At 38.1% G+C, this 15,501-nt stretch overlaps 1 protein-coding gene across 1 annotated transcript in view; it reads left to right on the forward strand.

Annotated features, from left to right (window-relative positions):
• The window catches only part of st6galnac3 (ST6 (alpha-N-acetyl-neuraminyl-2,3-beta-galactosyl-1,3)-N-acetylgalactosaminide alpha-2,6-sialyltransferase 3), a 68,208-nt gene continuing 52,707 nt past the window's right edge, over nt 1-15,501 (forward strand). Inside the window, exon 1 of the mRNA XM_056743221.1 lies at nt 1-187. Within this exon, the coding sequence (XP_056599199.1) occupies nt 170-187 (18 nt within the window). The 5' untranslated portion in view covers nt 1-169. The remainder of the gene's footprint in view (nt 188-15,501) is intronic.

The following is a 15,501-nucleotide window of genomic DNA, read 5'->3' on the forward strand; positions in this document are numbered from 1 at the left end:
AGCATGAATAACGGTTCGCAACAGTATTTAACGTCATGTTTCACCGACACACTTACGTCGAACATATATGGCGCTTATAAATAAATCAGTAAACAACCTATACTGGCATTTTCTGACTGTAAATTGAGACGAGTAGTCCATCATTGCAAGCTTTTATTCAGCCTTTGAAATGGCCTGGGTCTGGAAGGTAAGTCGAGCAGCTGACTGTTTTTTTTCCGCTTTATTTGTAAGCGCTGTACGGATGCGCATCAATATGCTGTTTGGATTTAATGCGCAGTCGTATTGTTTTATCTGAAGTGTCGATGAAACGACTCATGAAGGTTTATATAAATATTTTGATGCTTCTCTAATGAATGTAACTATCGCGTGTTATTGCATTGTAACATTGTTCAAGTCAAGTGCCACACGTGTGTTCAACCAGTTTGCTCACACTTTCCAGTCAGATTTATAGGCATCTCGATATTTGACATGGATAAAATGGGGCTTTCAATATCGAAACCGATGAAGATGTCTGATTCTGCAAACAACTTTCTTGTTTATTTAATTGCAATTATTGTATGTTAAGTGATATTGTGTTGGAACCACTTTATCACAATCATTGATGTAAACAGGTTGTTATCTTGCCACTTATAAACTTCATGAGACCATCACTCACTATCTTTGAGTGACACCTCGTTCTCTGTGGCTTAAAGGGGTCGTTTTGGTTGTTGTCATGATTCGTTTTGTCCATTGTGACGTGAAAAAGGAAAGGCATCCAGACGGATTGCACAAACAAATCAGTCCTTATTATTTTTTTATTGAAGAAACCTTAGTGGTGTTGGCAGTGAAAATTAGATTATTGATCCGTTGTATTAAATTGTAGTCTTATTTTTGAGTTTTTTACCCTAAGACTAAAAAGGAGCATATTTAAGCGAACACACAATATTACATTGAAACGCATACGTGCTTGATTCGGTGCTTGAGATTGGGGTAAGATGAGCCAGTGGTTAAGATGATCCACCCACTGTATCTGAGCGACTGAACACTTTTGTTGTCACTTGACCACACATTTTGGAATCACCCATTTCTGTCAGAATGTGAAAATGTGAAGAACATGGGAGAATTGGACAGCATAAATTGACCTTAAAGCGGCCGTAACACACAAGGATTCTCCCAATCTCATATTAATCTTGAGTACCTACCTATAGAGTAGTATTGCACACTTCGTATCGTCAAAGAGTATTTAGTTTGATCACATTTATAAAAGATAGATACAGCTTTACGATTGTTTCCGAAAACATACAGTTCAGTTGCATGCTCAGTTAATCTTCACATCGGATCAAACTGTGCCACAGGAGCACTTTTTATAAGACATATTTTTAAAACCATATGTCATAGGTGTGTTTTTATAATTTAGATTGATAGAAAACATCCAGATACAAACTTTTATTCCACTTTTGCCTCATTTTCATTCATCTTGAGGACCACAAAAGTAAAAAACTTGTCATCTTACCCCACTCTCCCCTTATTTATATCTTATAAATTAAAATTTCACAAACAAACGCAAGAACATATTTAAGAAACTCACTATTTGACCTGTTATACTTCAATTTTAATTTTTATCTATATCAGAAATAGTTTTATGTTTAGTATATGAAAATAAACACCCTGGCCAAAATGTTATTCTGTAATTCATCTTGTGTAAAGAAAACATTGTGGACCATCCATGGGAACACAACACAGCTTTACAAAAATGAAAATCAACTAGTGTGTTTAAATTCTTAAGAGCAAACTGGTCCTCAGGAAGGAAAATCTGACATTAAAGTAGGAACAGGAGCAAAGCAACAAAAACAGCTGTATGGAAGAAGGAGGTGTCTTGCAACCCAAGGGCCGTTCACACGTCTCGGTTTTTTCATCATAGTCATATTACAAGTCTGTGACATCGACCCATGGCCACAGCTTCAACAAGTAACAATTTCGGTTCTAAATTACAATGCTTGTGTGCCATTCATTGAAACTTAAGATGTATAATCAGTGGCGTCTTGTAGCTATTAATATCCTCTGCTGGCTGAGTGATAAAGAGGGACCTTTGTCATTACCCTTAGTCTACATTATCTGTCTGCATCAGAAAGAAATCAGACACATGAGCTACTTATCTAAAATGTATGGTCCCTTATGTGATTTGAGGGATCCTTAAAGACGTATCACATTATGTTACGGGACAAAAAGGACTCATGGGGTCATGGGGAAGCCATTAAAGAGTTTATTAACCACACCGTGCAAAAAATGAGGCTGAAAAAAAAGCCAGGGAACTCCAGGCACACAGCGGTAAACAAAAAGTAATCCAACTCAAGAAACTGGTCGTGCCAGCATCTGTAGCCACAAACTGGCAGGCGGAGAGGAAAATCGCTGTACGAACAAAATGTCCAAGTAGCTCTCTCTCGGTTCAGACTCACCGTAATGAGACGCAGGGTTTACAAGTTGTTGGTAAAACCTGGGCATATCACAAAAGACACAATGAGCACACAAACATCCATGAGACAGCCTCGTACTAAAAACGTTGTCACACTGAGTGAACAGAAGAGAGAGGCATAAATAGGGCAAACAGAAACGAGTGTCAGGTGTGGGCAATAATCAGTGACGTAATCATTGAAGTAAAAGCGGAATCAGGTGAGAGTGGAGCAATGGGAAAAATGAGGCACACGTGTGACAAAAAACCCTCCAAAAAATATTAATTAAAAGACAACCAAGACAGAATGTGACAACATTACTCCTGGACTGTATAGTGACGGTTTTGTCAGGGTAATGCTACATTCAGCTGGTCAGATTCTGTAGTTTGATTGAAAGCTTTTTTGTAGTCCCAATGTGGTCCAATATGAATTGTCAGTTTAGTATTTGCTGTCTCTACGCATCAGTACATCATATTTAAAATACTTATGTTGTTTGTTTTCATGTTTTCTCCCCGTAATCTTGATTGTATTGCAACACTATAAGGTCTAAAAAGTTCTGTTTGATTGTAACGACTAATCCAGTCTATGCATAGAATAGTACTTCAACTTTATTTTTTTTTTTTCCTGTTCTTGAAACAAAGATGGCTTTATTTTCTAAAATGTAAAATAAATTGTCTTTATCTTGTAAGAAGGTAGATTCATTTTAGCTGGAACTTCAATGAATAGTAAAAAATCTTAAAAACAAATTCTTAGGGATGCACCGAATGTTCGGCCACCGGAAATGTTTGGCCGAAAACTCTGCGCTGGTTGCTGCTTGATCGTATCACAAGTCATTTCACAATCAAGCAGCATCCAGCACAGAGAGAGAGAGACATACGAGTGTGCGCTTTATTACTGCCGCAAACATTTTGGCATGTGTGTGGAGGATTTTAAAGTCCCAAAGAAAGATACTGCACGGGACTTGCCCCACGGAAGTAGACTGAATTGTCAACAAAACACAGACATCAGTTTCACTCACCGCATGCAGTTCACGTCAGGCATCATTAAGCAGTGGGACAGCTCCATATATCAGTTTCAAACGATCTCCAAATCCAGCGTTATATCCACCATTTATATAACATTCATCACCCAAATGCAGTGAACAAACAAACACCTGAACTTCGCGAACATATGCTCTCTCTCTCCTGCACACAAGTGAAAGTGACATCTGCGCAAGCTCCTCCTCCTGCTCTCCATGCTGCCGCGTGGGTGTGCGCTTTTCCGGGAGAACTGTCCAATAAGGGACTAAGACAAATTGTTACCAAACAGTTTTATATGTTCGAAAAAAACTTTCCAAAACCTGTAGGATCACTGGGGGGGTGTATTGAGCACAGCAATACTACGTAATACGCCCAACTCGTTTTTTGACAAGTTGACCATGTTAAGCATGAGAAGACAGCACGTGTAACATTGTAAAGAAGTTTGGATGCATGACATATCGTTGCAGCACCCCTTTAAAGCTGTTTTTATACTACTATTATAATTGTTCTGTTATGTGAGGAGACTCTGAAGGGAGGCTGGAATATATTGCCCTTTTATGCTGTCTATGCTAACTTGCCATTGCAAGCCTTTACGAAACTGCCTACACACTAGCTTTGTGTTTTGTGTGGTGTGTTGGTTTGAGCATTTATGATGGCGCTTTTTGGCCTAGTGTTGTTTGAAAACTGTTTTTCAATGCTGCTTTGGTGACAACTATGGTTCAGATCAGAAACAACACACTTTAGTTATTACCCCAAAATAAGACATTGGTTCTGTCCCGTAAACATTCTATGCCTCTATCTTATTACATTTATTACATTACATTTATTCATTTGGCAGATGCTTTTATCCAAAGCGACTTACAAGTAGGAGAGCATATAAACATTTTGTCAACACGCTAAACGGTACCGTTAGTTTACAACATTCTGCTAGGAGGATACATGCTGGAGTAAGCAAAGGAGAGACTTAACAACAATATATTTATTTTTTTGGACAGACAGACAGTCAGACAGTTATTGGTTAGTCAAATAAATGCAGAACAGGTATGTTTTGAGCTGTTTTTTGAAAGTTGTGAAGGATGCTGCATTTCGGCTGGAGGCTGGCAGTTCATTCCACAACAGGGCAACCGAATGAGTAAAGGTTTTTGCAAACGATTTGGTGCCTCGCTGTGATGGAACAACCAGGCATCGCTTAAAAAATATAAATTAACATTGTACTTTGAAATATCATCATATGTGGTTGGAACACCACGGGGTTGAGTAAATAGAGACAAGGTTTTAAACAGCAGTGGTTGTGGTGTGCTACAGTCAAACATCAAAGCACACTTTTTGCTGTTTAATGAAGTCAAGCTTAAACTGATGCAGGTAAGAAGGATTAGCAAGTACTTTACACTTAACCCAACAAGATGATGTCTCATTTAATGAGACCAGTCTGCTCCCCGTGACCTCCAGATTACCAGTAGGACCTGATTTCTAGTATTTTTGTCATGTTAGTTTACCCTTGTTTTTGCAATGGAGAAAGATAGATAGGCCAGTACATGTATGGCATCTCTTTCGACTGGTAATCTGGTTTGGAATGGTACCAGTGGCTGTGTGTAAGTAGCTTAGCAGGAATGTGAGGGGGAAAGATATTGCAGGCATATGCTTATGTGGCTGTCTGAGGATTTAAGATGGTGATCCCTGTGTGCTTGAACTTCCACAAGAGATCCAACATAGATTTAAGTTACCACTTTCTAAAAAAAATATTATTAACTGTACATTTTGCTGCACTAATTTTTCGTTTCAACTAGATGCCAACCAAAGATTAATTCAATATTAGTATTCTGATATCTTGAACTATCAAATAATGAAATGGAAAAAAGACAGAGAATTGTATAGACTGTAACAGAACAATTATAAAATTATACACATCTTTGAAACATATTTCACATTTATGCAATTGGCAGGTGCTTTTATCCAAAAGATACAACATATTTAAGGTTTCTTTTTTATTAGTATGTGTTCCCTGGGCATCAAACCCAGGACCTCTGTGCTGTTTAAGCATTGCTACCAATTCAATTTGCATTTGTATGCAATATTATTGTTGAATTGTTCAGTGGAGATGTAATGCATTCATACATTTTTCAATATGGTATAAATGTTTACTTTATGTACATACTTTTCATAAAGTATGTCTATCAGTTTGCTTTATGCTCTTTGAGGAATTATTTTACAGAACCTTTAAGGACATATTCACATTTCGCATCTTCTCCGCACACATATTAATATGTATTTATTATATCTATTTTAAATGTAGACGCATGTTAATCGAAATTGAACCGCAATTTGCTAAACGCAAAAAGAAGCAGTGATGTGGAAGTCTGTCTACTTAGCGGGAGAGAGAGAGTGGGATCACTTGTTCTTCTCTGCCCTGCGTTGCGCGTCTCCCACGTCTCGCTGAGGAACCATTTAAACTCGACGCGCGAACTACTCGACGACTACTTGCGCGTCTCTGCCCTGTGCGGCGTGTCTTCCGTGTCCACTCAGACCTGGCTCTGCATTTCAAACAAATTTAAATTCTATTTAACTGCTTAACTAATTTCACTTTGACGAAATGAAACATTCAGCAAATTTTCTACATGTTTATAAAATCCCAAATAAGCCTAGGCCTCCTTAAAAATTAATAAATCAAACTGTATAACCTGTTTACCATTTTATTAATTCACTGATACAATAGAACTTTTTATGGATTTAAGGGTTACAATGGGCGTTGTATTCTTTTTAGTGGTGGGCATAGATTAATTTTTTTACTCTAGATTAATCTAGATTAATTCCAAGATTAATCTAGATTAATCTAGATTAAAATTGCTCATTTGAATTCTGCCGAAGGCATTCAGAATATGTGTGCTACCCAAATAATGACTAAAAGTAAGTCTTTGAGAACGGGTTTCTCAAGCCAGGTGGCGCATTAGACCAGGGGCTCATCTCCTGTTTCCAAAATGCATCACAAACTGCTTGAGAGAGCTGTTCTACTATGATAATTGGTGATGAAAATAAGTTATGTTCAATAAGATGTACTTGTGTTTACTTCCGCATTAGCTAAGGGATGATTTGCGTTTAGGTGGTACTTGAGACTGGAAGAGCTCCTACAGTACATTTACATTTAGTCATTTAGCAGACGCTTTTATCCAAAGCGACTTACAAAGAGTGAGGGAGCAACAAGCGATATGTCATACAGGAGCCATAATACATTAGATCTCAATACAAAGTTACTGGTTTCAACTAAAGCTAGACCACTACCTGTTGAGAGAAAGTGTTTTTTTTTAAACCAATTCCGCATTGCACAAGGTGCAAACAACCTTAGTCTTGTCGATATTTCCATTGGGAAGGAAGCTTCTTAAAAATTAATATTCCCTGAAGCAAACCCGGCGGCTTCAAAGCTGCATCCATGTTAGCACATCACGTTTGATGCGGTAATTTCACAGTAACGTTATGTTGTGTTCAGACCAAACGCGAATGGCGTGTCAAGCGCGAGTGATTTATATGTTAATGTAAAGAGCCAATAGACCCACTTGCTGCGCGAATCGCGCGAATGAAGCCCTGGTTATGAGATGATGAGGCGGCTTCTGCTTCCGCGAATGACGCGAATTGAAAAATCTCGTTCTCGCCCCGTACAGTGCAGTTAAGCTGGTATACATCCGCGCTAAAATATCAAGGTGAAAGTCATCATAGCTTGCGTAGTATAGACCCAACTGCCAACCCAACTTTGAGAATAGATTAACGGCGACATTTTTTTTAACGCGCGATAATAGTCTCATTGCGTTAACGGCGTTAACGGCGTTAACGGCCCACCACTAATTCTTTTTAATGAAAACTATAATAGTGTACACTGGTATTTGGATTCCATTGGTGTGGTGTAATCTGGCAGTTGACAAAACATAGAACAACAGTAATTCCTATATCAATAATACCCAAAACAACGAAAATGTTTTTAATGGAAACAATTAGAATTTCTCTAATGGTTATGATTGTTTTTTCAGCATGGTAACTATACCCATACTGTGCGGCACACTATTGACAATATAGAGTTGAAGCTTGATTAAGAAATAGTAAATCGCAAATCAAATCGCAATGTCGGTCAAAAAATCGCAAATGGATATTTTCCCCGCACAGCCCCACTCTGAGCTATATCAGTTTGCTAGATGGCCATCTGCCAAAAGATTAAAAACAATTATATCAGGGCTCCAGACTGCCACCAAATTGCATTTTGCGACCATTTTTCAAGACAGCATACTTTTCAACAAGTATTTGCTCATGTACGACCTGCACATTTAAATATCTTCCAGTTGTACCACCAGTGTAGGCTGTGTGTCTGATTAGTTTACTGCGTGGGTCACACGGACACACACGCACAGTTCAGGTCGTCATTGACAAGTTTACACGCACACAGCGCGATTCACTGTTTGCTTTCACTTTCTTGGTCTGTCAAGTCTCGTGCGCACACACATTTCGCAGCTTCCAAATCATACTCAACCACAGAAAAGCGCGAATGGACAAGCTCGACACATGCGGAGAGGATGTCATACAGTGGACTCAGCTGTCAACTCAACATTTGTCGTGCTGTACACGTACGGGATGTGCGGACAACCGCGGAACCTCCTGATGACAAAAATTGCATCATGCGGGGGAATCACGATGCCAGCCCAACATCGTGATGGCTGTCAGCCACCGGCGATGGATGATGTCATCGTATATCAGCCCAACCCTAATATCTCCATAAATGTTCCGATTTTTTTATTTTTATGAGCGTTTTCTCATAGACATTATAAATACCTAGAAACCACATTGACCACTTTGCTCCACTGCCTCGATACGTCAATGGAGCCGCCATATTAGTGAGGGCAACAGTGCACTAAAAGCTCACTGAACCCTATGGTTGATCTGTACGTTTTCGGCATTAAATGCACAATCATGTTTACATTTCTAAACATATTTCAATGGTTTACGATATACGTAGAGGACAACTTCAGTTGCATCATATCTCGAAAGTTGTAGCCTACTTTAAAGTTAATGTTTGTCAAAATGAAATGTCAAATCCATTTGTGCCTGTTATTTGTGAGAATCCACTAGATGGCATCATGTTCAGAGATATGTTAAAGACAACACAGGCAACAGATTAAATAACCACGTTGCTGTAGTCCAGAATAAAACACAGACATGTAAATATTGTTTCTGAGATTTATGTGAATCATCGTACAAAACACTCAAGGTAATATAGTTTCATTTACGTATTATATAAAAGCTAATGTTTGTTACTCTGGAAATTGCTTTTTCTGTTGTAATTTTAGACATTTTCAAACATAAAGGATGTTCTTTTATTAATCCGGTAAAACCGTTACAACAGTAAAACATGATGTATGTGATATAGTAAAACAAATAACACTGCCGTGAATTATGTGTATGAAATAGCAGTATAAAGTCATAAAGTAAAGACGCATTGTTTTGTTTTTTCCCATGATTTTAAAGTGCACAATCTGTGTTCTGATCATGTGCATTTAATCTACTTTAAATTATTTCACATTAGCGATGTGTACACAATTTTTAAGATGAAAGTGAGTTTTAACAATTCCGTATGACAATAAATACATTTCCAAGTCTATAACCATCTTTAACTGGAGCCAAAATGTTTCTACGTACTCCACATAAATAGAAAAGTATGATGTTCAATAAGATGAACTTGCGTTTACTTCTGCATTAGCTAAGGGATGATTTGCGTTTAGGTGGTACTTGAGACTGGAAGAGCTCCTACAGTACATTTACATTTAGTCATTTAGCAGACGCTTTTATCCAAAGCGATTTACAAAGAGTGAGGGAGCAACAAGCGATATGTCATACAGGAGCCATAATACATTAGATCTCAATACAAAGTTACTGGTTTCAACTAAAGTTAGACCACTACCTGTTGAGAGAAAGTGTTTTTTTTAAACCAATTCCGCATTGCACAAGGTGCAAACAACGTTAGTCTTGTCGATGTTCCTATTGGGAAGCTTCTTAAAAATTAATATTCCCTGAAGCAAACCCGGCGGCTTCATAGCTGCATCCATGTTAGCACGTCACGTTTGATGCGGTAATTTCACAGTAACGTTATGTTGTGTTCAGACCAAACGCGAATGGCGTGTCAAGCGCGAGTGATTTATATGTTAATGAAAAGAGCCAATAGACCTACTTGCTGCGCGAATCGCGCGAATGAAGCCCTGGTTATGAGATGATGAGGCGGCGAGAATGAAGCCCTGGTTATGAGATGATGAGGCTGCTTCTGCTTCCGCGAATGACGCGAATCACGCGAGTTGAAAAATCTCGTTCTCGCCCCGTACAGTGCAGTTAAGCTGGTATACATCCGCGCTAAAATATCAAGGTGAAAGTCATCATAGCTTGCGTAGTATAGACCCAGCTCACAACCCAACTTTGAGAATAGATTAACGGCGACATTTTTTTTAACGCGCGATAATAGTCTCACTGCGTTAACGGCGTTAACGCCGTTAACGGCCCACCACTAGTAATTATCCAGAAAACGGCAGCTCCACTATTCACTGGTGTGTCTTTATAGTCAGCTTTTGCCCTCACCAATATGGCGGCGGCATTGACGTACTAGCGGACCGTTAGGCGTCTAGTTAATATGTTTATATATATATATATATATATATGTCTATGGTTTTGCTGTTTGAGTGAAGCTATCGAAAAACACACTAAAACTCAAGCATCTTCCCGAAGTCACGTCAAAATAAAAGTCCCGTTCAATTGAACGCTCAGTCAAAAAATATTGTAGTGTACTGTAGTATTTGCTATTGAAAACTGTAGTGCCCTTGTAGTAAATTGATAAACACTGTATACTATTGTAAAGTTCAAAAACACTATACTATCTAAGAATTTTACTGCTGTTTACTATAATAATAAATACTATAGTATATTACAGTAATTTATGTGGACCAAAATCCCACTATTGCATAGTCAAGAAGGAAGAACACAGTATTTAGAAACATTTGAACAAATTTATGTAGTCAAAAATAATACGGCCATAATTCTGTATGAAACACTAATGTATTTTGTCAGTTGCCTGCTCATGATGAACTGCACTTTTTTTTAAATCATAACAGCAGATGATTTTTACTTGTGCTACTACTGTTTGGCCTGTGCTATCAAACTTTAAACCTCCTTAGCACCACTACTATGTCCAAAAAAATGTAATTTACAGCCTTAACACAAATAATAATTACTGCTTGCCTTTGTTTTAAAGTAGGCCTATAACCAAATTCAGGCAGCCAAAGCGGTCACTAGTGAAAATGCTTAGAAGCAAACTTGACCAATCTTAATCCGAAAAATTTATATTGATTATATTATATCATTTTTTTTAATCTTTGGACAAGTGGTTTTTGTGCTCAGACAAGTAAATGACAAATTTACATTTGCGAAGGACAACCATATGACAATGCTTAGTGTCAAGCCCTGGATAGCTAACTTACAGAAGGTTCCCTTTCCAGAATCACTTTTCGGATAAATCCGGGGTGTCTTTGCTTTCACACATAAGGCACTCTTGCAATTTTCTGGGATCAGTAGTCTTTGTGAATGGGGTCCTAGTGGCCTAGACAAAAATGTCCTAGACAATGCATTGACATAAGTGTAATACATTGAAAACATCATTAGTAACACATTTACAAATGCTAAAAACAGACAAATTTAATATAATCTAACTGACATTCCAATCAGGTCACCATCCAAGCCACTCTAAATGTCAAAAGAAAGAAAGATTTTTACTTTTTTACAGGTGAACTATCATAGGCTTGAAATGCATAGTACCGCTACCTATCATCTGGAGTATGGATTGACTTTATTTCCAGTTAATATGTATGCAAAAAAAACCTCATAACTAATTATATCTGACTTGTTGTGCAGCTAGTAATACTTAAACCATAAACACACTATTTATTTGAATAAGTCTAATAGGTTTCACAATTAACAGATTTCTATTGATTCTAAGCAATCTGACTGCAAACATTTTTTTTTTTTTTTTAATAAAATCAATAGGATACAAATACTTAATACTACCATGATTCATATACGTTTGTCTACTTCTTGGTCTCTCCAGAAGCTCTGTCTCCTTACTGACTCTTTTAGAGAAACTGTGTGTAATTCTACTCTAAAAGGATAGTGTGTCTTTATAGATTAGCATGACTTCTTTGCCCTGGACTTTGAAATAGAAAAATCAGTGCTAAATCATTTAGTAGACTGTCTGTTAAGTGATTAAAGATTTAGCATTGATTTTTACAATGTTAAGTGGCAGTTTGTGCATTCAGCATCACTCCATCACATTTGGTAGCTCTTTTACCAGGTCGACTTTTTTTTAAATGGAAATAGTCACCATTTAAAGGAGTCATGTTACATGGCTAAAACAAATGTTATTGTTTGTTTTTGATGTAATGCAATGTGTATACACAATTTAAGGTTAAAAAATGCTGTATTTTCCACATTCCATGCTTGTTTGTACCTCCTCTTTGCCCAGCCTCTCTCAAACGCCCAGATTTTTAACAAAGCTCATCGCTCTGAAAAGCAAGGTGTTCTATGATTGGCCAGTTAACCAGTGTGTAGTGATTGGTCGAATACTGCAAGCTGGTGACAGAAATGTAACGCCTCTTACCATATTTGGAACACCAGGTTCCAAAGCAATTGTCAATTGTACTGACAGTACTGACTTGCGTATATATTTGGGTGGTCTTGGTCAACTTACTCCATGTATTGACGTAGATTTGTGGGGGTGTGGGTACACAAGGCATATCAGGCAGGTCTGGGTGAGCATTCGCTTTTAGATAGAAGGCATATTTGGGGCTTTATCTCCGACACTTTAATTTTTGCAATTTTACGTGTCTAATACATGCACATGCAACTTATAACCTACCAAAGACAAATGTGTTCGCACCATATGACCCCTTTAAATAATATTATAACGTTTGTTGATTTCCTTACCAGATACAATAGCAGATGGACATAGTCGTGTTATGGCTGTTTATCAGCACACTGTGATGACTTGCAGGCGTGTGCCTACCGCCAAATAATAGCCACCTGCATGCTTTATGTAATATAAAAATACATAATAGTGGAAAAAGTGCTATTATTATTGAACTAGTCGGTCAATGTGGACTTAAAAATATTTGTCAAATGTTACATTTGTACTAAATTCATGTAAATTAAAGGACTTATTAGTCCCTGTTCAAGTCATCAAACATTGATTCAACAATGTAGAATTTTTTTACTTCATGGAATAAAGGTAAGGTTTCTTTCATGCTGGCGATGTTATTAAACTAGATCCCATTATATAATGCATAAGGCTATCTTAGTCTTTGTAGTACTGTGAGTACTATAAAGTGTAACGAGTTGAAAGTTTTTCTCAACTTTCTAACCTGCATTTTCAAGATTGACTGAATCCATACTTTTTTTATCACATGCCTTCTTGTTGCCTAGAATTTTTTATTTTTGTAATAAGCAGCACCTGTAGTGTCTGGTGCTGAGATCATTGCAGAGAACATATTACTTTTGGCTCAGGATTTATGTGTCACTGCTGCTATATCCTGAACCAGATGGTCAATGCCAGGTACCTGCCTCGAGTACATAGCGTCCCAGATCTAAAAATGCCACGATCATTTTTACAAGGCAGCGAGCGACTGAGGTGCTCCACACGGCCGGGCATTGTTCCAGGTCACTGTATAATATGACAAAGAAGAACATCAGCGAATGAGAAGCATATCAGAAATAATGGTGCTCAATTGTTTTAAGTGCATGGTGTCAAAAACAAGTTCAGTGTTTACATTAATTACACAGTGATGACAGACACTGCTTTGGACTTGATATCACAGGACATCTTGAGCTTTATTAACTCTAGCAATAGTTCAATATATAACTCAGTTTTCTATGTGGTTGTTTGACAAACAAATCCAGTGGCTGTTCTAGAAACCTTTGGTTCCCTTATATGTTAAATGATCATAGATTATATACTGTGATCCTTTTTGAAAGAATAAAAGGTTTTGTTTAATTTGATTATTACTTCAAATATAGTTAAATAGTGTGTTGTATCAGCATTTTCCATTAATGTAGCTTCACACCCTCTCACAACTATATTATGTGTTTTATACATTCATAAAGTATATTTTTGCTTTTTCATTTCAAATGGCTAAAACTGCATTTGAAATCGACAACGGACGAAAAACAAGCTCTTCATTGTTGTGTTGTAACTGGGATTACATGTTCACTGACCTGATTTTAAGGAGCTTTTTAAATGCTTTATAGATAAACTGAATAGACATTAAACATTGAACTATTTCAGTAGCTCATGTTTTAAAGATTACGCGTCCAGGGATCGGGTTGTCGAGGCCCCCGCCTTCGACTGCTGCCCGATCCACTTTGCACCGCCCCCTTACAGTCCCTCCTGCAGGTGGTGGAGTTCAAGTATCTGGGGGTCTTGTTCACGAGCGAGGGAAGGATGGAACGGGAGATTGACAGATGGATCGGTGCAGCTTCTGCAGAAATGCGGTCGCTGTACCGGTCTGTCGTGGTGAAGAAGGTCAATCTACGTTCCCACTCTCACCTATGGTCATGAGCTGTGGGTCATGACCGAAAGGACAAGATCCCGGATACAGGCGGCCGAAATGAGCTTTCTCCGAAGGGTGGCTGGGCGATCCCTTAGAGATAGGGTGAGAAGCTCGGTCACTCGGGAGGAGCTCAGAGTAGATCCGCTGCTCCTCCACATCGAGAGGGGCCAGCTGAGGTGGCTCGGGCATCTTTGCCGGATGCCCCCTGGACGCCTTCCCTGGAAGGTGTTCCGGGCATGTCCCACCGGGAGGAGACCCCGGGGAAGACCTAGGACACACTGGAGGGACTATGTCTCCCGGCTGGCCTGGGAACGCCTCGGTGTCCCCCGGAAGAGCTGGAGGAAGTGTCTAGGGAGAGGGAAGTCAGTCTGGGCATCCCTGCTTAGACTGCTGCCCCCGCGACCCGGCCCCGGATAAGCGTAGAAAATGGATGGATGGATGTTTTAAAGTCTTTAACTGAGAAGTCTTTACTTTTAGAGTTTTTTTAGCATTGCTAATAAATATGAAAATAGTAGCTCAAAAGTTTTGTCAAAGTGGTTTTGTTATTTTCAAACTTGGCTAAATTTGTTGAAAAATCAGGCTAAACATGTTAACATTTAATTGTGTTGACGACTTTTTCTTCAACAGCACACACTTTTACGTGTTAAATTTTAAATTTTCCTTTTTGTTAGATGAAGGTTACATTAAAATGCATTTGTTTGTAATACTTTTCTAGACCCAGATACTCAGTCTTAAAATATGGGTATCCATCATAAAACATAAACTACTGAAATATTTATTGTGCAAAATGTATTGTACTTTTTTACCAAGACAACAAAGGCACTGAATAGTGTGCTCAGTGTAAAATATAATTTGTGTGTGTCATTTTCTGCATGATCAAATTGTCAAATAATCTAAGTGTACTATAAATATTATTTAAGTTTTTAGTGATATAAAGCCACACATGAAATAAAGACAGAGATATGCATACTATTTTTCTATTTTTAATGGATATATTGAATAAACTAGGAAAAATGTCTAAAAGTAGGTTAGTTTTATGCACACAAGCCAAATATATGTCAATTAGGTTACATTGGTTCTGTGAAGCAAGTTCCTTAACACAACACTTGTGTGTTGATGCCTTTTGAATTGCTTGTGCAGTTTAATTGTATTTAACCCTGCTTGATGCTCTTACTAAGAGTTGTTCAATAAAATGATGCAGAAGGAGCCTCCTACATTCTTGACTGTTATGTCAGGTAGAATTAAAAGCATATTTATTCACATGGTCTGACAAGAGCCCACAAGTGTCTCTGAGCACTGCTGGTGTTCCAGAACAGGAGATATATAGAGAGAAGGGATCCCTCTGCTGGTCACTGATAGTATAGCATTAGGACCTATACTGCAGTGTTCACGTCTACAAAGTGCTAAACAGAGAAGTCCATTTTTGGCAACCCAAAGAAT

Source organism: Triplophysa dalaica, chromosome 3, assembly GCF_015846415.1.
Source record: "Triplophysa dalaica isolate WHDGS20190420 chromosome 3, ASM1584641v1, whole genome shotgun sequence".
NCBI lineage: Eukaryota > Metazoa > Chordata > Actinopteri > Cypriniformes > Nemacheilidae > Triplophysa > Triplophysa dalaica.